At 47.5% G+C, this 21,772-nt stretch overlaps 9 protein-coding genes and 2 non-coding genes across 13 annotated transcripts; 4 read left to right on the top strand and 7 right to left on the bottom strand.

The window, feature by feature from the left end:
- Positions 1-298: 298 nt before the first annotated feature.
- Positions 299-2,294, bottom strand: FOIG_13030 (serine hydroxymethyltransferase, mitochondrial). The gene is made up of 4 exons (XM_031214065.1): positions 1,957-2,294; positions 1,853-1,909; positions 1,572-1,803; positions 299-1,521 (listed from the first exon to the last, which is right to left on the bottom strand). Exons 1-4 carry the CDS (start codon positions 2,050-2,052, stop codon positions 395-397), a joined length of 1,512 nt encoding a protein of 503 aa, XP_031056213.1. The 5' UTR covers positions 2,053-2,294; the 3' UTR covers positions 299-394.
- A 239-nt stretch (positions 2,295-2,533) lies between these two features.
- Positions 2,534-5,805, top strand: FOIG_13031 (uncharacterized protein). Of its 2 annotated transcripts, XM_031214066.1 has the most exons (3): positions 2,534-2,873; positions 2,930-3,746; positions 3,795-5,805. In XM_031214066.1, the coding sequence occupies exons 1-3, from the start codon at positions 2,764-2,766 to the stop codon at positions 4,626-4,628; spliced, it is 1,761 nt and encodes a 586-aa protein (XP_031056214.1). In that variant the 5' UTR covers positions 2,534-2,763; the 3' UTR covers positions 4,629-5,805. The 2 variants fall into 2 exon arrangements, with proteins under 2 accessions (XP_031056214.1, XP_031056215.1); XM_031214067.1 differs by having other exon boundaries at positions 2,534-3,746.
- FOIG_13032 (uncharacterized protein) lies at positions 2,584-5,826 on the bottom strand. 2 transcript variants are annotated; one of them, XM_031214069.1, is made up of 3 exons: positions 5,482-5,826; positions 5,208-5,434; positions 2,584-5,159 (listed from the first exon to the last, which is right to left on the bottom strand). In XM_031214069.1, exons 1-3 carry the CDS (start codon positions 5,717-5,719, stop codon positions 4,875-4,877), a joined length of 750 nt encoding a protein of 249 aa, XP_031056217.1. In that variant the 5' UTR covers positions 5,720-5,826; the 3' UTR covers positions 2,584-4,874. The 2 variants fall into 2 exon arrangements, with proteins under 2 accessions (XP_031056217.1, XP_031056216.1); XM_031214068.1 differs by having other exon boundaries at positions 3,878-5,434; positions 5,482-5,822.
- A 1,730-nt stretch (positions 5,827-7,556) lies between these two features.
- FOIG_13033 (uncharacterized protein) lies at positions 7,557-8,653 on the top strand. The gene has a single exon (XM_031214070.1). It carries the CDS (start codon positions 7,703-7,705, stop codon positions 8,168-8,170), a length of 468 nt encoding a protein of 155 aa, XP_031056218.1. The 5' UTR covers positions 7,557-7,702; the 3' UTR covers positions 8,171-8,653.
- A 63-nt stretch (positions 8,654-8,716) lies between these two features.
- FOIG_13034 (uncharacterized protein) lies at positions 8,717-10,700 on the bottom strand (the record flags this gene model as incomplete). Its single annotated transcript, XM_031214071.1, has 2 exons — positions 8,717-9,747; positions 9,797-10,700. The coding sequence occupies 2 exons, from the start codon at positions 10,698-10,700 to the stop codon at positions 8,717-8,719; spliced, it is 1,935 nt and encodes a 644-aa protein (XP_031056219.1).
- A 338-nt stretch (positions 10,701-11,038) lies between these two features.
- On the bottom strand, positions 11,039-12,680 carry FOIG_13035 (uncharacterized protein; the record flags this gene model as incomplete). The annotated part of the gene is made up of 2 exons (XM_031214072.1): positions 11,039-11,418; positions 11,465-12,680. 2 exons carry the CDS (start codon positions 12,678-12,680, stop codon positions 11,039-11,041), a joined length of 1,596 nt encoding a protein of 531 aa, XP_031056220.1.
- Positions 12,681-15,280: 2,600 nt separating this feature from the next.
- FOIG_13036 lies at positions 15,281-15,354 on the top strand. Its single transcript has one exon. It is a non-coding gene; the product is annotated as a tRNA-Val (tRNA).
- A 99-nt stretch (positions 15,355-15,453) lies between these two features.
- On the top strand, positions 15,454-15,527 carry FOIG_13037. The gene has a single exon. It is a non-coding gene; the product is annotated as a tRNA-Val (tRNA).
- A 162-nt stretch (positions 15,528-15,689) lies between these two features.
- On the bottom strand, positions 15,690-16,770 carry FOIG_13038 (uncharacterized protein; the record flags this gene model as incomplete). The annotated part of the gene is made up of 2 exons (XM_031214073.1): positions 15,690-16,649; positions 16,699-16,770. The coding sequence occupies 2 exons, from the start codon at positions 16,768-16,770 to the stop codon at positions 15,690-15,692; spliced, it is 1,032 nt and encodes a 343-aa protein (XP_031056221.1).
- A 1,104-nt stretch (positions 16,771-17,874) lies between these two features.
- On the bottom strand, positions 17,875-19,088 carry FOIG_13039 (uncharacterized protein; the record flags this gene model as incomplete). The annotated part of the gene is made up of 4 exons (XM_031214074.1): positions 17,875-18,405; positions 18,456-18,506; positions 18,560-18,762; positions 18,815-19,088. The coding sequence occupies 4 exons, from the start codon at positions 19,086-19,088 to the stop codon at positions 17,875-17,877; spliced, it is 1,059 nt and encodes a 352-aa protein (XP_031056222.1).
- Positions 19,089-19,606: 518 nt separating this feature from the next.
- Positions 19,607-21,380, bottom strand: FOIG_13040 (uncharacterized protein; the record flags this gene model as incomplete). Its single annotated transcript, XM_031214075.1, has 3 exons — positions 19,607-20,068; positions 20,123-20,582; positions 20,632-21,380. 3 exons carry the CDS (start codon positions 21,378-21,380, stop codon positions 19,607-19,609), a joined length of 1,671 nt encoding a protein of 556 aa, XP_031056223.1.
- Between the last annotated feature and the right edge of the window lie 392 nt (positions 21,381-21,772).

Raw genomic sequence — 21,772 nt, forward strand, 5'->3', positions numbered from 1 at the left:
CAGATCCAAGAGCCCTGAAATATTTTTTTTTTTGGGTATGCGGGGAAGACTTGGAATTCCGAGGAGTGAGATATTCGGAGTTTGACTACGGAGAATGAAGTGCAAGGCAATTTTATCATGTAATTTTAGTCAATTGGGTCAATTGCTACTGGAGCAAGTTGACATCAAATTTGCATGACCATTGAAGTGGCGGTTATTACACAGTCGTGGTGTTGGTCCAAACAGCTTAACTTCCAGTGCTCTAGCCCATCATGATTACAACATGGATGATCAACACAGCTACAACACAACAAATTTGGTGAGAATCATGCAATAGACTCTTTAACTCATGTAAATTTTGCTATGATACTATTTTCCAAACGCCAAAAACGATCTTTACTCTTCATCAAAAACATCATGACTTGAGCCAGGGCTGGGGGAACCCTCCAACCCACTCAGCGACCTCATCTCGTAGCGCCTTAATCTCCTTGACATTAGATCCATCACCCAAGAACTCCAAAAAGTTCTTCACAGTACCGGGGTTCTTAGCACCCTTGGCCTCAGCAGCGGCGCGGGCGTCCTTATCAACCGCTAGAGTGATCTGCACACCGCGGTCCACAATATCAGCCACGCGCTTGAAGTCCTCGCCGTTAAAGCCCCGCGTTGTCATGGCGGGTGTTCCGAGACGAAGACCACCGGGCTTGAGGGCGGAGCGGTCACCGGGGACGGTGTTCTTGTTGCTGGCTACACCGACGAGTTCGAGAACACGTTCGACGCGTGCGCCGTCGACACCCTTAGGCTTGAGGTCAACGAGGACGAGGTGGTTATCGGTACCGCCTGAGACGAGCTTGTAGCCCAGACCCTCGGAGAGTTGCTTGGCCAGAGCTTGTGAGTTCTCGAGGACCTTTTCTTGGTACTGCTTGAACTCGGGTGTCTGAGCTTGGCGAAGGGCAACAGCGAGGGCGGTGATGGTGTGGTTGTGAGGACCACCCTGGTGACCAGGGAAAACTGAAGCGTTGATAGGGCCTTCAAGATCATACATGATCTGCTTGCCCTTCTTGTCTGTGCTTCGAACGCCCTTGCGGTAGAAGATCATGGCACCACGAGGTCCACGAAGGGACTTGTGGGTGGTGGTAGTAACGATATCAGAATCCTCAAATGGTGTTCCAATAACACCAGCAGCGACAAGACCAGAAACGTGAGCCATGTCAGACAGAAGGTAAGCACCAGCCTCGTCGGCGATAGCACGCATGCGCTCGTAATCGATCAGGCGGGAGTAGGCAGATGTACCAGCGACGATAACCTTAGGACGGTACAGAAGAGCGTTCTCGCGAAGTTTGTCGTAGTCGATGAGACCAGTCTCCTCGTTCAATCGGTAGGGGAAGGTCTCGTAGTACTTGGAGACCATGGAGATCTTCTTGTTGGGGATTTGGTAGCCGTGTGAGAGATGACCTCCATGGGGAAGGTCAAGACCCATGATACGGTCGTGGGTGTTGAGGATAGCAGAGTAGGCGTAGAGGTTGGCAGGTGATCCAGAAAGGGCTGAGGCTGTTAGCATTGAACAAAGAGTTGAACGCGAAGCCGAGACTTACGCTGAACATTGACACCCCATTTCTCAGGGTCAAGACGGAAGGTTTCGAGGGCACGTCTTTGGCATAGACGCTCTGCCTCATCGATATGTTCGTTACCACCATAGTATCGCGCGCCGGGGTAGCCCTCAGAGTACTTGTTTTGCATAACACTGCCTAGGGCATCGAGAACGGATCGCGAAGTGAAGTTTTCGGAAGGGATGAGGTTGATGAAATGGTTCTGGCGCTTCTCTTCCTACGATGGTGTGAGATTGGATCAATTGGTGTATTGGAAAGTGACTTACACGCTTGAGAATGGCGTGGATCTCAGGGTCGCCTTGCTCGAGGTTGGCACCGAGAAGCTGTAGAGTGTTAGGTATTGTTGGACATGGCTTCATTGAAGACTTACATCAGATTGAGAAGCAAATGTCCTGGTGGTAACGCGGCTGGCCAGAGATGGCTTTGTGCGAAGGCATTGCTGCCGAAGGAGCCTCAAGTTCATCATGACGTGTATGATGAGGGGTATCTCTGTATGAACTGAAGAGAAAGGAAAAAGAAGATGAAATTACGATACAGTCTCAAACAGCAAGTCTAAGCTAGAGCAGCACAAGATCTAATAAGAATGTCCTTGTCCGCCGCCTTCGGCTCATGAGTTCCAGGAGGACCGGAGCATGAGATCAAGATGCCGGTACGTACCTCATGGTCAATGTCACCGAGTCAATCTTATCAAACGTCACTGAGTCGAGATCTAAAGCCGGGGGTGGAAGAGTCCCACATGATCCTCGGAGGTTTGGTCTTGGAGGGCCGGGAGTGAGTTACCTGACGGTACATGCGCTATCTCTGAGCCTAGAACACTTTTAGAAGCTGACTCGGTGAACGGGGATGAAAGTGGCTTGGTACAGGGTAACCAATTATTCCCGTTACGTACGTTATGTAACTGAAGCGAAGTGGGCATTAGTCTAGAAGCATTCTCCGTCCGTGGCCCTGATTTGATTTGACTTGACTCCCCCACAACAAAAACAAACACGATCCACTTCCAAGGCCACGGACGTTGCTTTACGGTTCGTCTCGCTTATTCCGGAGCCTCCATCCGATTTGCATTGCACCTGATTGTGCCTGTGTTCACCTCTAACCGCGCTGTACTTTACCACTCAAAGCCAAGCAATCCGCTTGCTTTGTCACCGAGTCTTTCGGTGGCAAAAAAAGAGGGCTCAATATGTCACCGTCACCAACAAACCCAAACCCCTCAATGCGTCCCGTGCCTATAATCCGCAGTAGGACGGGCTGTTTTACCTGTAGGAAGCGCAAAAAGAAGTGCGACGAGAGGTACTGCCAACCACTCTCCAAACAGTCATCTTGACTTGACTTACGTGATGATGTAGTAAACCAATCTGCAGCGGTTGCAAACGCAACAAGCTCGACTGTGTCTGGCCTGAACCACAGCCTGCCAAGGGACCATCACGGTCTTCATTTGGTGCTGCATCTACAAGCTCACAACAGAGCGTTGCTTCGCTGAGACAAGGTCACGATGCAGACTCGGTGAATGACCCGGTGATACCGGACCCGGTGCCGGAGGAGGACCGAGCTGCTGAGAATCCCGATGTACCCCAGAATGGCGACAGTTCTCCGGTGCATGGGCAAGGGGACACCCACATGGTCGATGCTGAAGCTGATGTGGATATCATCGAAGCCGTTGATGATGTTGATCAGCCATCTCCTTCACAGTCATCCAACTCATCAGACTCACCGACTGTTATCACAACATGGGATGCAGATACCGCCAATGCTCTCACTCTCGCTCTGCCGCCGTCCCCAGACACAGGACTCTCATTCAATGGAGCCATTACTATGCCAATGTCGATGCTACCTGAGCAGGGACATCAGTCATATGAGCTTCTCAGTTACTACCTGTCACGAACGGCCAATAGCATGGGCAACGGTTCCACAGACGTGAATCCCTTCATCGCCAAGCTTATACCATTGGCCTTCTCAAAACCACTTGTGCTACAACTCATCCTCGCCCAGAGTGCTGCGCATCGTCAGGCATCAGCAGAGCGACATCCAAGCGATGAGATCGCTCAGAGGTATTACACCGACTCGCTGCGGATGTTTAGGAATGTCGTCGATGAGTATGTATCCGGAAATGCCGAGAACACCCTTGTCTTGACAGTCGGCAGTCTTATCATGTGTTTGACTGAGGTCCGTACCATTGATTCCATGACACGATTGTTGACTAACATGCTGCAGGTTGCCAAAGGAGACATTCACGGCACAATATTTGACCATCTAACAGCGTCCAAGTCATTAGTGAGCACATTACTCACAGGGACGCAGAACATGGTGTACGACGACTTACCAGACTTTCTAATCGAGTACTACATGCATATCGCAGCCACCAGTATGATCTCGATTGATCCCCAGTATAACTCACAGTCATTACTCAGCCCCGATATTGAAGTCCGGGCCAGAAACTTGGTCGCAAGGAAGTATGTCGGCCAACTATGTGGCTGCTGGCTCGAAATCCTCATCCTGATATCCCAGATCTTTCACCTAGGACAAGTAATGTCTTCACCGACTGTCGATGGAGAGATCTCACCAAGCCCCGACAACATTGTCAATTTCGCTTTCCTTCAATCTCAAGTAATGGGCTTCTTCCCAGATCCTTCTGTCACGCCATATACACGTCTTGCGGGGCTGGTATGGAAACAAGCTGCCCTCCTGTATCTCTGGACAGTCCTCGGGAAACCCCATCAGCAACCTGAAGGCAGCTTCCAACGAGCATTAGTAGAATCGGCCGTCGCTGAAGCAGTTGCATTACTTGACCAATTTCCCGCTTCGGTCAGGATAAATACGAGTCTTTGCTGGCCACTCGCTGTTATCGGGTGTAGCACGTCAGATCCTTCAGTCCAGCAGGTCTTGAGGACGCGGTTGCAGACTATGCTAGACACAATTGGGCTGGGGAATATGAGACAAACACTGGTGCTATTGGAGCATATTTGGGAGCAGCCGCCGGATCAAGTCAGTCCTTGGATGCTATGTAGGGCGATGCGTGAGCGTCAGATCTGGATATCTTTTGCATGAAAGGACATCATTAATCTTAGATACCCGCCTCGATATATAAAACTAAGAGTCCTCGAGGCACATGCAATACAGATGCCGTATATATGACTGTCTCCACCAATTCCTTTGCTCAAATTGAGCACCCAGTTACGTTGGCCGCCGAAATTGAGCACATCAACGAGGCCACCCTCAAACCATTTTCATCACTCATATGAAGGACACTGCATTGGATCTGGTCAAAAAAACACGTTTCTATTGTCTAATTGTTCAAAGAAGGAACTCCCAAATCTTCGCAGCCACAAGAAGTCCATCATGATGCGCCCTTGCTCTCGTTATACCTTCCTCATACATCTCCTTTGAGAAGATCTGCTGGGCATATCTGGCCTCCATAATTTCTTGCATGATAAAGTCATCAAACTCCGGATGAGCCTGGAACGAGATGATACGCCCAGGCTTGTAGAGTCCTTGAACCTCGCACCTTGAGCTGCTGCCGAGACTGACCAGACCTTCGGGAACTTCCAGGACTGCGTCTCGGTGCATTTGATGAAGGCCCTGTTCTTTTGTTAGTGAGGCCTCATGGAAAGGATTGGTGGTACTTACGAGAGATGAAACACCCAATAGCTTCTGGCCAGTCTCGTTGAGGTTGATTCTATCAACACAAACCTCCCAACCACCCGGGCTCACCGCAACCTTTGCACCAAGTGCTCGTCCAATGATCTGATGGCCAAAGCAGATGCCAACAATGGGCTTCTCCGTCGTCGTATAAATCTTCTTGACAAACTCAACAAGCTTCAAAATCCAAGGGTCATCAGCGAAGGATGTGTGTTCTGCGTCCTGTTAGCTTTGCAGATATAACTTGATAAAAAAAACTTACTGCTTCCGGTTAACAAGAAACCATCAACATCTTCAATGTTTGGGTACTCTTGTGCTGTGACAACATCCCATTTGCTAAGATCCAGGCTCACATCCTTGCCCTTGTCACCAAGTGCTTCATTCTTGAGACCCTTGGTAAGAAGATCACGAAAGATATCTCCATAAGAACCGCGCTTTTCATTGACAGAAGGAAAAGGCGTATCACACTCTAGAACAGCAATTCTATATGTTCGAGTCATGATGACGATATTGTGTGATGATAGTGGTTTAGATTAATGAAGGTCAAAAAGGGTTCGTTATCAAAAGATAGAGATATTCAACGCCCTTTAATCTACAAGAATATCCCCACTAACAAGGAACCTCATGACCATGTCGTTCACAAACGACCCTCATTTTAGTAATGTTAGCCGGAATGGCGGAATGTGAGTCTATTGGTGCTTTATTCGGTCCGCGTTCATAGCCGCGCTTTACCGCGCTCCACAGGGCCACATAGGATTGTACACGTATTGATCTTGAACACCATGGTTGAGGAAATGGTGAGATAGGATCTGACAGCCTATCTGCGGACCTTATAACTATAGACCCTCTGATATTGTTTCTATGTAGGCAGTGAGAGGGCATAATACTGGTTGAAGATAGTCTGTTTACAGCGAAATACTGATTCTTTCTCTCTCTCTTTTGTCGAGACAGATTCCAATGGATCTAAATCAGGGCCTATTCTTCTCAAAGGTCATAAAAAGGACATGTATTATTTCATACTCACGACCATAACAACCCCTCATCACAATTTGCTTGGTAGTGGTGGTTTGTTCAGATGCTACGATCAGTCGGGAATCGCGATATTGTCTGACTCATATAAAGCATGGTATGATAAAATGTGATTTATGGAATGGTTTTGTCTTGATTAGACTGGCATATAAATCGCTTGAGCTATTTATGTAGCATAAATCCTGCATATAATTCACTTTGATGTAAGTCATACAGTAAGGCGAGCTGCTTTAAGTTTCTTACTTTAAATTGCATTTGTTTGTCTCTTGGTGGCAATAATGATTCAAGGCCAAGTCACTTTTTGATAAAATACACATAGTAGCTTCTCATTTCGGCGGGATGATGGTAACAATCACGAAGAATGATATTCACCGGTGTCGTAATAATAGAGGCCAGGTGAAACATCGATAACAGCTATAAAATATCAAAACCAATTCTTTCATAGTTATCAGATAGTACATCAAGATTCGAGTTACATCAGACTGCCCTTAAATATGAGTTCTCTTGTTCCGGATGTTGAACTCCCAATAGCCCGCTTACAAAATGATGATTTCAGAAGCGAACCTGGACATGATAAACACATCGGAAGGCTTCGCTGACTGAAGAGACCTGTTGGAGTAACTTTTCTTCTACAAGACTGCTGAGCGCTCTGTCCATGTCGTTGAAAATTCATCGTCACCTCTTCACAATATCAAACCAGCCACCTCAGAGAGGCTCAAGTGATAAGATCGGATGTCTCGGAGATAAAGTGATATATATCCTGCATAAACCTCGGTAGATCCAATTGACAAGCATTCAGCAACACATGCAATTGCTCAGCTGAATCTGATCCACGAACGTGAATGTGGATAATTCTTTGGTTCCTTTGGGTGTCAATCAGCCTCGGCCCAATTGACAAGCATAAAAAAGAAAACACGAACCAATGAGACAAAAGTTTCGTAACAAAAGCTCCTACGTTTGGACCAATTCCAGGCACTGCCGTTTCTTAGCGCATCAATTAAGCAAGTTTCTTGAGTTGAGTGGCCGAGCTAAGTCGAAACGAGCAAGGATATGGTTGAGAACAAAGAAGCTGTAGACGTCATAAACATGGCAATCAATCACCACAATGAGTCTGACACTTTAACCGGGAGGGTTAGTGATAACTACACAACCAGCCAAGACTAGGTACTAGGGTCAAGGAAGAGTTCTAAATGGTCTCGTGTGAGCGGGGAGTCGCAGTGAGATCGGTGATGTTGATGATATTATGACGTCCAAAACCTTTCATTTACAGTTCATCCATTATGTTATGCCATCCCAGCCTCCCCTTGAGGAGAATTGGGTTTGCTAAATCACTCATTGATTGACACTAGAGTTGTGCTTAAATGGTGCTGCATCTCTCTTCGAAATTGACCATCTTGCGCTCGTCTATCACTATCACTACATCTGACCCTCACTGTCGCTGTCTGTGATCATCAATGGCTCCGCTCAGTTCCCCGCAAGATCTCGGCTTGGGTGCCATCCTCGCCAGAGCCCTCTCTTCTCCAACACTGTCTCCTCCTCCAACTCTGGTGGCTCGGCAAAACACAGAGACTGTCACTGTTACTTCGTCCGGCGATAATGGCAACAGTGCCCAAACATTGAGCGGAGGCGCAATTGCCGGCATCGTCATTGGTTCGATTGCTGGCTTTCTTCTTCTTCTCTGGGTTGTTCGATCGTGTCTCAATTTAGGCGCGCCACCTCAAGAACGGGAGAAGTGGTATCACTACAAGGAAGAGCCTCGACGACATTCACATCATCATCGCTCTCGAAGCAGACGATCGCATCGATCAAGCATCTCTGCACCTCCCCCAATTGTTGTTAGAGACTCAAGATCTCGAAGCCATCGCCGTGGCCGATCGCCTGGATATTATGGAACTGATCGCGGCACACGGTATTACGTATAAGTGCTGCGCGACCGACACGACAACAAGCGTTTGCGACAGAGCAACCTTCGCTTTGATACCTCGTGATGCTTTTGCAATGCATCAATTCAATTGATCAAAATCGGTCCGATAAACGGACAGGAGTTACGGCGTATGGATATAATTAGCACGTCATGCAACATCACGGCTTATGAGATGAAATCATGAATCACGTCACGACAGAGAAAGAAATGCATGTATACGAAGGCATTGGATACACGCGAGTACTTTGATACCATCTCTTGTTATGTATCATTGTTATGAAAGCTCGAATTTCCTAATTAATGTTCAATTACACATAATGATGGCCCCAACCACGTCCAAACCTTCCATGCGCAACACAAGGCATTGTTTGTCGTATCACCTCGCACGTGCAATCATGCAATTAAGCTTAATTGATAACGTGGCGCTCGTGTCACCTCGTCGACGTCATACTCGGGTGAAGCCGTCTACGTCAAACTGACATTTGACAGCTCGATCGTGGCGCCGCAACACTCAGAGGTAATATCGACAAGCCATGAGCTTCATCTAAACTAGCCGAACCCTGATGAACTCCAGGCCCTCGGACTCTAACTCCCCATGCATAATCCCATAAACATAGGCGTCGCCAACCAGACTTAACGACGTTTCCGAACCTGAATCTCGACGAAATACATGCGGAACTTCAGCGCCTTGCAATATGCCCACTTCGTCACCGACCTGAATAGTCTGGGGTGCAAGCCCAATATGTCCTTTCTTCGTTCGAAAGAGACTTCTTTTGTGTGATGCAGAACCCCAGTCAAGCTGTATCAATGAGGTTCGAGCCTTGAGGCTCTGATCTTGAGACTCTGTGGGCTTAGACTCTAACTCCATTTGTTCCTCTGTTTTGTATATTTGTCGATAGGGGTGTAGTAGACTTGACAGCAAGTCTCCACGGTCCTGAATTCCTATCAAAAACAAAGCTTTGGAAAGACTGGCCTCAGGGTTTTTGAGCAGTTGATATACCATCTCTGGGTTCTTTGAAATGCTCAGCCACAGCATGCCGTATGTCATTTCCCCAAATTGACCAACAAAATCATATGAATCATAGTCGTATATCCCTGCTTGATCTGCCGTTAAGGTTCTGGCCATGACTGACAAGACATTGTCTCCTCCGAACGTCTTGACAGGAAATGGATTCAAAGCGAGATTCAGAATTTCAATCATCTGAGAATAACCCTTTATATCTTCCCAGTATGCAGTTGTGGCGGCAGTAATCGTATCAAAGTAAGAATATGGCGAACAGATAGTGTATGGTGAGTTTATATCGTACTCGATGCAGACTTGTTGGTGAGTTGCTGTTTTGAAAGTATCTTCACTTCTTCGTTGAAGAAGCCTCCAAGGAATAGCTTGTGTGTAGTCTGGAACCCAGGATGGTAGATCTGGGATGCGATATCTACTGCGGTCTCCGATATAGCTCAGGCCTCGCCAGCCTATTGTGTTGAGCAGACAATGTGCTGCGGCTATCGAGAATACCTCCCGGACTGGTTTTGAATAATCGGCAACTACTGGTTCCATATAATTATCCGCTGTAGTAGTATCTGAATTCCATCAGCCAAGCCATCCCTTTTGAAAATGGGGGAAAGCTACCGGATATTGCCAGTAGACCATAAACCTTGTCTCTAGGATCTGTAGCATGCCTCGCACGATGATAGTCGACTTCGAATCCAAGTGGCGAAGGAGAAGTCCCATCAACTTCCTTCCTCAGTTTGGCTATCAAGTCGTAGGTGAAGTTCATCAGCCACGTAATCGCTGGGGTCCTCTGGATGTCTTCTGTAACACTCCTCGACGAGTAACTATCATGTGCAATACTGCTTCCGGCGAGGACAACATTCACGGAAGCATAGATTGTTCCGCACATAAATGTCATCTCTCGAGCTAACCACATCTCTTGAAGTGTCCATGTCCGGCCAAACCATGCATGGTCAGTGAAGAAACGTGTCATGGCTAGCAGTTCTGAGTCTTTGAAGCTGCACGATGCGAAGGCTTTGTCCCTCAAGACGACATTCTCATCTGAAAGGAGCTCCTGGCGGGTGATGGGTAGTCTTTGAAAGCAAGCCACCGCTCTCCGAGTGTATTCTCTCTCATGGCCGAGCCATACAATGACTTCCTCGGAATTTTTGTAGATGTTTGCCATCTGAGAAACCTGAGCGTTTCGTTCCTCTATATCGTTTTGATTAATGCAAAGAGCATCTATCCATATGGGTCCTAGAATTCCAGATTGACAGAACGCAATGAGGGCGTTGTAAAGGTTTTGCCTGATATTCATCTCAAAGCCATCAATGAGAATAGTCTGAGAAGGCTTCGACCAAATCTCATCGGTTTCATCTCCACCCGGCTCGCCCCAAGTATATGACAGACATTTGTATGTTGGGTTGTCATCAAGGTTGACGACACTCATATGGCTCGAAACCACGGCATTCTGAGTTCCAGGAATGATTTTGAGAAGTCGAATCTGCCCAGGTGGTAGCAGGGAGTCATATTTGTATACCATCTCGAAGTTATACAGCTGCGTTTACCAATTTTGATCCTTCATTGAGCGATTATGTTGCCGAGGATGACGTCTGAGATTTCTTGACAGGGTTGATCGCATGGGGCCATGTCCCTTTTAGGACTGACCAGGGTCATGGTTACTTGTAACGATATCTTGCAATCTTTTTCTCCTTTGCTTCAATAAAGACTGGTCGGCAGAAGCAGAAACTTTTCATCGGAAATCACGAGAAATAGAGCAGAATGCAAGGAACAATACATGACTTGTATTTAATCTAGCTATTCGGTGATAGCCTGTTGTTAAATCCACGCTCTAGATATGTTAACAGCACATACGCTGATTTAAGCATGATGGTTCTTCATATCATCTTCAGGATTTGAAGTGCATGTGGTCTCGGCCATGGATGCGCCCTCAAGAGTGGCACCATCCATATTAATTTCAATGAGAGGGCCCTTGTAGTGTTTTCGACCATCAACGATCCAAGTGCCCACAGCAATCAGAAGGATGACTCCAAAAGCAGCGATACAGTAGTTCATGTTGGTAGCGGTGACGGGAAGCTCGGGTGGGAACACGAAAAGGACGGTGGTGAGGATGGCCCAGGCAATACCAACGAGACTGCAAACCCATCGGACAGGAGTGCTGAGCTTGAAAGGTCGGTCTTCGGGAAGTAAGTTTCCGCCGCGGAGGAGATGAATGGCGGGAGGGATCGCGTAGGTGACACCTTTGAAATGTTAGTTGAGGAGAGGCACAGATGGAGGACAACATACCGAGAGCAACAACGGAAGCAGCAGTAATGGCGTTGAAGGCGCTTGAGCTTCCAAGAAGAATAAGACCGAAGATGATAACCCAGGCTGTAGTCCAGAGAAGAGCGTTGAGAGGAACCTCGAGGGCGTCGTTGTACTTGGCCCAGATATGGCTGAAGGGAAGACCTCGGTCACGGCTGAAAGCATAGGTCATGCGGGCACTGGTGGTCATGATAGCAGTGGCAGTGAACACCATGCAGACGATAGAGAAGACGATGAGGCAGATACTTCCAGCCTTGCTGTTAGTAGCATCGAAGTACATTTGCAGAAGAGCGCCGGCTGGTGACTCGATAACGGTTTGAACATCCTTGAGAACGAACAACAGGCATGAGAGGAAGATGAAACCAGACAGCATGCCGATAAGAATGCACCAGATCATAATTCTGGGGCCCTCCTTTCGAGCGTTAGGGATCTCTTCGATCATATGCGCAGCGGCATCGAATCCGGTGAGAGCAAAGGCGCCCTGGAGAAGTCCAAGCATCCAAGAGAGGCCATCAGGCCAGCCGACCTCATTGATAAACTTTCCATAGACGAACGCACCACTCTGATAATCAGGAGCAGCACAGGCCAAAACAGTTATGCTGATGATGATGAATCCCGAGATACTCCACAGGAAGGCGGCTTTGTTGAACAGTGGTAGAATTCGTGTCGCAAAGGCATTGATGACGAGGGCGATGATCGTGAAGGCTAGATAAATCAGGAACTGATGCCATGCCTTGGCTTCGTAGGTAGGATGCATAAAAGTAATCGAGTCCATAACAAAAGTACTTCCAAGCAGAGGGGCCGTTGCCGTCAACACAACATAACCAGCAGCGTTGATCCAACCGGTGACGTAGCTGATACCTCTTGACCACTTCGGCCAAGCAATGAGAGCAGCCCAGTGATATTGACCACCAGCGGTAGGATAAGCTGACAACATCTCGGCCAGAGGAGCAGCTAGACACAGGTTGCAAATACCAGCCACGATGAGACCCCAGATGACGGAGCTGGGGCCTCCAGAGGGGAGGGCGAGACTGATAGAGGCTGACAAGGCGGTCCATGTGTTGAGGATAGCAAAAGCGAGACCGAGAAGAGAGATCTTGGAAAAGTTGCGCTTGAGTTCCTGTTTGTGACCGAGCTGTTCTAAAGCGGCTGAATCGTCAATATGGACATTTCTGTCCCGCGGCGTTTGGGACTCCATGATTAATGAGATGAGGAAGAATATCAAGTGAGGTCAGAGTGTGACATATTGGGAGGTTAGCAAAGCAGGTATTTAAATGCCAGACGTCAAGCCCGTTAACGGAGGATCACTTCTGCTGTTGGGCTAGGCTGTAACTTGGACTATTTGGTATCTAGTTCGGCGATCGTAGCTATCTCTGGGGGGCGTCATTGTCGTTGCGTAACAACGTCGCTTTTCCCCATCCTCAGGGAGCAAGAAAACTTGTGACCTGAGGACAAGGTATCAAAAATACCTAGTCTAAAACTTACTAAATCGACACTAAGTCTACCTGACTCTTTTTGTCACTTGGGATAGATGTCTTGGGTTTCCTTGTCTCCCCTGGCCCATGTCGCCGTGACAGTCTAGGGATGACGATCCACCCTTCGCGGTGAACTCGATGCCTGAATGACGTTGTGGGGATTATGCCCCGGGCCGGGGAAGGGCCTATCTCTTTTTGTTCTAGAATTGTTTTGTGGTGATTGTCTGGGTCGGGGATTGGACAAGCGATCCTTGAATGAGGCTTTTGAGTGATGAGTTCGACTCATGTTCTATGAAGTCATTCGTGGTATGAAATCCATTGTAAGTCGACGAACTGCATAAGCAATTAACTGCCCAAGACAGCTGTACTCCTGCAGGTAATGCAATGTTTTACAGCGCTCGTCTAATGATTACAGGGCCTGTCTTATCATGTCCCCTCTGTACAGTACCCGTCCTTATGGGGATCTTCAAAGCTGAAGTCTAGGCTTGCAACAATAGCGCGCTTCGGAGCCGACACTCCCAAAGCCAAGTCCACGCTCCGGAATCAGCGGCCTTTTAGTCTCAAACAAAATTTCCTTCTCCTATGCGCCCTTCTTTAGGCATGTCATCTCTCCAACCCTTTTTAATTGGTTTGAAACACGTTGTTATGGTCAGACTGGAATGAATCTAGCTCTCCCATGAACGGGTGTGCGGCTCCCTAGCTGAATTACCCCAATTAAAGGAACAGTTGGAGATAAAAATCAGGAGACCTCTAGAGAATAACTCTAACAGGGTGAGGAGAACCTTGAGCTGGTCTATCTTTGAGGCCCATTTCAGTGGAGATGTTCCCCCAGCTTGGTGACTTTTGGATATTGTTCATGAATAAGGCAGATAATCAAATTGCGGCTCTCTGAACATATTCTGGTCCGTGCTGTCTGCTAACTCATCCGTCTTAACCGAGTCGACCGGCCGAACCGGCAGATATTGCATAAATGCATAGCTATCACGGCCTTTATCAGGGAATTATAACTCTCGGGACCGGCATCGACCGGCTTCTCAACGGGGTTGCCGTGCCATGTGGGAATATTAAATTGGAGCCTAGTGGCGAGAGAAAAAAAGCTTCACTTCTGAGTTTCAAATCCCCGTATTGACGACTCTGGAGAAATGATTTTTATTACGTTTTGGAATATGACAAGATGACCAGTTATACAGATTTTGCAAGGCACTCCGCGATATGACCCCGCGACCCTGAGGGGTTTTACTTTTCCCCAGGCTTTTCTCCGACTTTTTGGATTTGTGTTGAGTAATGAATATTCACAACGTTCCACTTTGCTTTCGGAGCTTGACCGTTGGGTCGGAGGTGTCCCTTTTTGAGATGAGAGCACCAAGTCGCTATTGTTTTGGAGACCGAACTAAAGTGACTCGAACAAAGTGAAATCTTCGGCATCTCAACACGGACCGCCCAAGATGAACTGATCGTTAGATGCTGTCTAAGTTGCAAGTGATGAGACTTTGTTGGTGATGACGACGTTGATAAATAAGCTCTAGGATTCTCGTTGTTCCTGGCAAAGTCCGTCAAATTGGGTTTGTTTACAGATAACGATAACTCAAAAGTAACCAATTAAACTGTTTTGATAGATAGCTAATATCAAGTCCATATCTAAATTCGACTTCTGATATTGAGGCTCTGCTCCAAATCGCATCGCCAAGAGCCGCCAAGGCGGGAGGTGCACGCCATAGCTTCCAAAGCCTGTCAATTACCAAGCCACAATCATTGAGACACAAAATTCTCAATTGAGAGCATTGATCGATAATCAAGAGTGCGCATAGATATAGTAAAAGAAAGTCGATCCTGAGATAGCACGAGAAGCAATAGCGGGTGCAACAGACTTAAACCCTTGAAGGATCGAGGAACAGGCAACAAAGCCAATTACGACTGGTTGAAAATTCCATAGGGTAATAACTGATATAGCTCGAGAATTTTAAGTCACATAAGTTAGATCTGTAATGCTCTGTAACTCGAGGCGTAACTCTTTGATATTGAATGAGCTGTAGAGCATGAGGCTGAGGATTCTAGAACACTGTATTTGCAAAAGGTTTACAGATATCTGAGCATAGGGGAGCTTCCAACACATTCGACATGATTTCGAAGGAACGAGTCATTTGTAGACTCTCGCAAAACCCTGAGCCTGAATCCAAACCTCTTATGCTTCATATACACATAGGCTGGTGGTTCCTCGAGACTCTCCATCGTTCAACACTGGACTCCAGCATTGTGCGTGTGTATAGACACTCCTAGGCCCATCGCTCACACAATTCACCAGAGATCTCATCTCATCAGCTCAGGTTCCGTGGTCTAGTTGGTTATGGCATCTCGTTAACACCGAGAAGGTCCCCGGTTCGATCCCGGGCGGAACCACATTTTTGCGGATCCGATGGGATTCGTGTCTCCTTTTCTCTCACCGCTCTCAACTCCGCAAACTTAGACCCAAATCTGTCCTCTCCAGGCATCTCCATTGGTCTCGTGGCCTAGTTGGTTATGGCATCTCGTTTACACCGAGAAGGTCCTCGGTTCGAGCCCGAGCGGGACCATTCTTTTGCTCGTTGGAGCATCTCTTCCTTTTTATCACTCATGCAGACATTGGGGAGCAGTTATGCGTAAGTGATCATGTTGCTTATTTGTCTAGAAAGTCCAGTCTACCAAATCTTCTTATACATTCAATGCCAATTCCTTCTTATTGTTCCACTGCACCCTTAATGATTTCGGTTCACGAAGTAGTTGTAGTTGTCCTCAACCATCTTCAAAGCCCTCTTATTGGCCTCATCCACATCTTCTTTAGGTAGACCCAAAGCCTCATTCGCAAGGCCATGCTTAGCTTCAAAGTTTCCATCACCGTTGGGATAGAACGTTCGAGCATACATAGCAAGTCCAAAGCCAGAACGATCCCCCTTCTTAAGAAGACCCATGCCTCGCTGCCAGCGCTCCTTGGAACCTTCATACTCAATCTCCCAGTCCTTATCTGTAGTACCGGTAATTCGTTGAAAACTGTCGAGCATCTCTCGCTGAGAGATGAGAAAGCTGGAGATGTAGAGGGGCTTGTTACGCCACTGGGAGATGGTAGGTGACTTGTCGTTCTCATCGTCAGGAATAACCCTCAAGCTCAGAAGAGCTGCGAAAGCTCGACCACACTGATCCCAGGTTGAACTGTTGATCCGGGTGTTGCCATCATCGTAGAACGTAACCTTTTTCTTGTCGCCGGTCAAGTCGAAGCCATACCATTCAGGACCTAGAGCCAGAGAGAACTCGTACCAGAAGGAACAGCACATAGCAACCCATGAAGATACACCATTTTCCTCGACGGCATTGATTCCTGGGAACACACTTCCACCAGTCAAGTTCTCCTCGGCGAGTGACTTGTTGGTGATGTCAATGCCGTAACAATTGGGCATGATCCATGGAACACCTGCCTTGGCGGCTGCTCCAATGATCTTCTCTTGGGTACCAGGGGCTGCGGATACTGAGAGAGAGATTGCGAGGAATTGTTGACCTCGAAGTGCCTCAACAATGGAGTTCTCATCATCGTAGTCGACAGTGACAGTGCGGGCGCCTTCAGGGACCTTGCTAGTGCTGCCTTTACGGGTGACGGCAGTTACTGTATGCTTGCCTGTCGCGATGAGATACTTGGCCAAGTACTTGCCAACACTTCCACCAGCCTGTAGCATGTTAGTCACTGACTAGACGATAGAAGAATGTGATACTTACACCAATGATGGCAACTCGCTCAATCTTGTTGACAAAGCCCTCGGGCTGGTCCTTGGCGTATTGTTGAGACATCGTAGTATCTGAGATTTGGAAGATTTATGTATATCAAAGTGGTAGTAATTGTTGAGTGAAGTTGATGAATGTGATGATAATGAGATACTTCTCCAAAGGGAAGACACCTCGACATCTTTATACTTGAGTCCTCACTACTAGCTTTGAGTAGGAAGCATTTAATTGCTCGGACATTTCGTTAACTCCTACCATCCGCATCTTGGGCCGTCGTCGATGATGCTATCGCGGACTTTGCATTTGGTGTCGGTCGAGACTTTTACCATATCCGGTAAGTGCTTTTACTGTAACGGGTAAGAGGGTCTCCGGCTCGGGGCGGACGGCCCCCATCAAAACGTCGCGAACCAATCAGAGGCTGTCAAATACGAGAATAAGTTAACAGACCTCAAGAGCCCCCGTTGCGAGACAATTTAGGGTTGTATCGCTAATAGTGAAGCGAAAAGCGCGAGTCCGAGTTTATCTCCTTACTCTCGTAGTTCGGACTTCTCTTGGACCGGAGTCGTATCATGATTCATAATGTCGCAAATTGACAAAGTGCGAGCTGCCGTCTACGGCAGTTGGTTACCGAAGACTGAACCTTGTTGAGCTGATCTCAGCAGTTCAGGGGATCTTGTCGTAGATATTGATTAGAGTTCGATTTATAGGCTTTCATTAACAACTATTAAAATAGTAGACTCTGTCTACTCGTCACATCAGGGGCACATATTCAACAATATCATGCATAGAAGACGCGAGGAACTCCGAGGACTATTGAGCTGACTGACATATATACGATGTGAAAATACAACCGAGTTCTTCACTACAATGACATTAATAAAGAATTACCCAATAATGAATGAATCTGCGACTTTCTGACCAGGCTAACAATAAAGGGATCGAGGGAGAACTAGGTACATATCTTCCGAAAGGTCCGACACAAAAATGTATCTCTACAGGGTCGAATGCTCTTACGACTATCGCAAGAGACTGCGCCATGAATACAACATGTTATAGTTTTATATATACTCTCCGATTTTAATTTTTTCTTAATGCCTACGCTTCGAATACGACCTCAATGTTCGATACTCTTCATGTGATAAATTTCTCTTGAATTTTCATTAGAAGTCTCTAGCTCTGTCTAGCAGGGTCCAGCTCAACCTTGTTCTTCGTAATAGTGTCAATCTCTTCCATAATCTCTGGTGTCAGCTTATCAAGAATCTTCAGCGAAGCAACAGTATCATCCAACTGCTCAGGCCGACTGGCACCGGTGATAACACTGGTAACATTAGGATTCTTAAGACACCATGCAATACCAAGTTGAGCCTGGCTGATGCCCAGCTTATCAGCAATGGGCTTCAACTGCCGAACCTTGTCGATCTCCTCCTTCCAGTCATCAGTGCCAATGCGGCCGCGCATGAAGTCTGCGAAGTTGTCCTTGCTAGCTTCAAAACGGGAGTCTTTGGGTGGCTTGCCGTCAACTATGTCGTTGTACTTTCCGCTGAGAACGCCCATTTTCAGGGGGGAGAATGAGGTGATGCCTAGGCCAGTGCGCTCATATAGGCGTTGGAATTGGCCTTCAACTCTGTCTCTGACGAGGATGTTGTAAAAGGGTTGCTCGGCGATAGGTCCAATCATTCTTAAATCACGAGCAATTCCGACCTGTTGTTGTGAGAATCCAGGCAGATTGTATATAAGTGATGGTGACTTACAGCTTCGGCAATCTCATCAGCGGACCACTCTGATGTACCCCAGTAGAAAGCCTGGTCACTTTGTCAGCGCTGCTGCTATCAAGCTTGGCGAATGCTATTCAAACCTTTCCGTTGTCAATCAGGTAGTTGAAGGCTCGGACAGTCTCCTCCATAGGAGTCAGTCTATCTGGCCGGTGAGCGTAGACAATGTCGACATAGTCGAGCTGGAGACGCTCCAATGAGGCGTCTAGACCCTCGATAATGTGCTTTCTCGAAAGCCCATGGTTGTTGACGAGAATCTCTCCATTAACGGCGCCCCAGTTGATCTCTGAGAAGCATTAGCATAAAGCTTCGAATATTTGGCGCATTTGAGGACTCACTTGTGCTAATGACCAAATCGCTGCGCTTCCACCCAAAGTGCTTAATAGCCTTTCCCATGACAATCTCAGCTTGGCCAGCGGTATAGTTCTCGGCTGTGTCAAAGAAGTTGATTCCAAGGTCGTAAGCCTTCTTCATGCAAGCAAATGCCTCCTCATCTTGAGCGTAACCTCCATAGGTCATCCAGCTACCAAGACCAATCGCAGAGACATGTAAACCGGATCTACCGAGACGACGGTAGATCATGCCAGTGTTTCTAGGTTCAGCCCAAGCCATTTTAACGATTTATGAGACCTTGGTGATGGGAAATTTGCGCGAAGTGAATGTTTCTTTACAACTTGGTCAGTATAAAATGGTGGAAACGGCTCGTCGCCGAATTGGGGTTGTGTAGCCGGAGAATATTTCGGAGGTTGATTCGGAGCGGGGATGATTTGACAGGATTGTTGATTGTTCTAGGAATCGGTGCCGCCAACAATTGGGAGGGACTTGTTTGTTGAGTTAAATTGAGTAGAGTCAGCAAATTTGAGGTACTGAAAAGTTGACTCATACGGCGAATGTCATAGAGCTTCATCAAGTCAGATATTCCGACTGTCTTGCTGTCATACCTGGGCTTCTGCCTTCCCCATCTGTATGTCTTGCAGCGGGGAATTGCAGTAGCTTAACAAGGGTACAATGGCGCAATACGGGGTCCTCGTTGCGCCATAAGCCAGCGATAGAAGAATCTTCCAACTTTAGGGCGGATTTAGGCCTAATTTTGCCTCAAGACCGTAATCTCATCGATCCTTTACCTAAACTTAGGTTGGTGTCTCAATTATCTGCTGGGCCTCGTCCTGCTCAGCAACATCGCGGGGCATCGACTCCAGTAGCATGCGAGTAAGCGGCGACGGCGATCGAACCAAGTAGCCAAGGTCTAGAGGTGGCCAGCAAATTTGAGAAGCTTGGCCTTCCATGAATTGATACGTTGGCATCGTGAGGTTCGGTTGTGCTGTCAAAAGCTCGGCAGTATCTTGAAAAGTCGATGCTAGATTTGCTTCAAACGCCACTGAATCACCCTCCGGTTCCAGCATGCGCCCTGAATTGAAGATTGCGTCCATTCGTATTGTGAGAAGTGAGAGAAGCGTACGATTGCCTCCCCGACAGGACGAAAGTATGTCGCGTAGTTGATGGAGTATTGGGCCAGATTGATCGTTTTGTATTGAGTGATCGCTCGCGATTGCATCAATTACTGCCGTAGCAATCTCAAATGTTTTGAATTCCTGCCCCGATTGTAAGCTTGCATCATATTATACTCGATCCACAATGGGACTCACCAGTGTCGGTCCATGAGACTCAAGAGCAGCTTTTGGAAGTTCAGAAACGAGACTCAAGAAGTCTTTGGCAATATTAATGGGATTCATAGAGGGTATGATAATCCCAAATCGAAGAGCCGCTCGCCATAACACAGCACGCATCCACTGTCTTGTAACAAACATATCTGCTCGTTGAACCTCGTTAATGGGACCCCAGTCGTCATTATCAGCCGAGTCGAGTAGCTTTTGCTGCAGAAGTTCCAGACAATTCTGCGCGACAGCAGCCATGTTGGGTATATCCGAGTCCGCATCAATGTTGCGAAGTATCTCAAAGATGTTAGATTGATCAAAGACCCAGAACAGATGGACCAGTTTCAGAAACGCTGGGAGGACTTCAGCACGGTCATCAGCCCCTCCGAACCAAGGAAAGAGAATGTTTGGTTTGAGAACTATGGGGAGCTTGTGCAATAGAGCAACACCTCTGAGCGACACGCATTAGCAACAGATCCATCTCAAATCAAGATGCCTACCTTTCAGTGACAAACAGTAGCCAGAGGATCCGTCGCGAAACATGTTGGTCGGCTTCTGATAGCGAAGGATATGTAGACTCACGATCAAGCCTCAATATTTGTGCCTGCGTTATAGCTTCACGCAAGTACACAAGCGACTTTGTGCCTCCAGGCAAAGCGTTCTCATGGTAAATATGCAAGAAGAAGGAAATCCTTAAAGCATCCAACAGGCCCAGCTTCTCACTCAGCCCACTTGTTTCCGCTTCCTCTACACTGGGTCGCCATGCAGTGTCCAGTTTCAGTTGAGCAATAGCAGCAAGAGCCACAGCATTAGCAAGGCATCTCGCTGCACCGCCTTCACTGGGATTCTGTCGAATTTTGTTCCTTAGATCGGTTGCATCGACGATGGGCCAGATGGGGTACAGTCTTTCAGAGTAAACCTCTAGAATGTCAAGTAAACAAGCTACTTCATCAACAGGTGACGGTGACTTCTTGGCAATAGCTTGATCCGGACTTGAGGTATCGCTCTTTGCTCCATCCCCTTGGCGTCTTCGCTCAATCTTATCCAGCGTTCTTGGTCTCAATCCTCGCGGCCCTCTCGTCCCCTGTGAACGATTGAAGGTACATTCTATGCCTGATGCCTCACACGCTGTACAGGGGGGCGTTTCTGAGCAGCGGATCTTTCGAATCTTGCATGAATCGCAGGCTCGTCTCGCGAGCTTCTGACGAGAACTCGGAGTGTTTTTCGGAGGTCGTGGAGGTGGGGTCATGGCTCAGAGGTAGAATTGCTAGATGGGAGTCAGAAGGATCACCATTGACCAGTGAAAAAGGACGAAAGTGCGGCAAATGAGAAGACTCTGCAGAAGTGAATTGTTTCTGTGCTACTTTTGGTGCAAATGACGTGCTGATCCGTTGTGATCTCGCCTTCCAGGACCCCTGTCTACCCCGGATTTTGATGCCCTTCTAAGCCTCGGTAGCTCCCCCGCCATTCTCCGACGAGATTGCCCCAGCATCTCTGTTCCCCTCTCCTCTTTTAGAGCTTAGACAGTCTGGCTCTTACAGCGGGCGTCAGTCCTGGCTCGTCGTTCCTGTCCTGTATCATGAACTAGCTTAAATGAACCACTTAGGTAATCAAATGTAACTAACAGGTAAGTTCGACCAT

This window comes from Fusarium odoratissimum (assembly GCF_000260195.1).
Source record: "Fusarium odoratissimum NRRL 54006 unplaced genomic scaffold supercont1.30, whole genome shotgun sequence".
NCBI classification, from domain to species: domain Eukaryota; kingdom Fungi; phylum Ascomycota; class Sordariomycetes; order Hypocreales; family Nectriaceae; genus Fusarium; species Fusarium odoratissimum.

What these genes read in the sequence shown, in the direction of transcription:
- FOIG_13030 (XM_031214065.1), bottom strand. Translation starts at nt 2,052, where the DNA reads ATGATGAACTTGAGGCTCCTTCGGCAGCAATGCCTTCGCACAAAGCCA. An exon ending in CATTTGCTTCTCAATCTGAT is followed by an intron (nt 1,910 to 1,956) that starts GTAAGTCTTCAA and finishes AACACTCTACAG; the next exon opens with CTTCTCGGTGCCAACCTCGA. An exon ending in TCCACGCCATTCTCAAGCGT is followed by an intron (nt 1,804 to 1,852) that starts GTAAGTCACTTT and finishes ACACCATCGTAG; the next exon opens with GAAGAGAAGCGCCAGAACCA.
- FOIG_13032 (XM_031214068.1), bottom strand. Translation starts at nt 5,719, where the DNA reads ATGACTCGAACATATAGAATTGCTGTTCTAGAGTGTGATACGCCTTTT. An exon ending in TTTCTTGTTAACCGGAAGCA is followed by an intron (nt 5,435 to 5,481) that starts GTAAGTTTTTTT and finishes AACAGGACGCAG; the next exon opens with AACACACATCCTTCGCTGAT.
- FOIG_13033 (XM_031214070.1), top strand. Translation starts at nt 7,703, where the DNA reads ATGGCTCCGCTCAGTTCCCCGCAAGATCTCGGCTTGGGTGCCATCCTC.
- FOIG_13031 (XM_031214066.1), top strand. Translation starts at nt 2,764, where the DNA reads ATGTCACCGTCACCAACAAACCCAAACCCCTCAATGCGTCCCGTGCCT. An exon ending in AAAAAGAAGTGCGACGAGAG is followed by an intron (nt 2,874 to 2,929) that starts GTACTGCCAACC and finishes GTGATGATGTAG; the next exon opens with TAAACCAATCTGCAGCGGTT. An exon ending in TTATCATGTGTTTGACTGAG is followed by an intron (nt 3,747 to 3,794) that starts GTCCGTACCATT and finishes AACATGCTGCAG; the next exon opens with GTTGCCAAAGGAGACATTCA.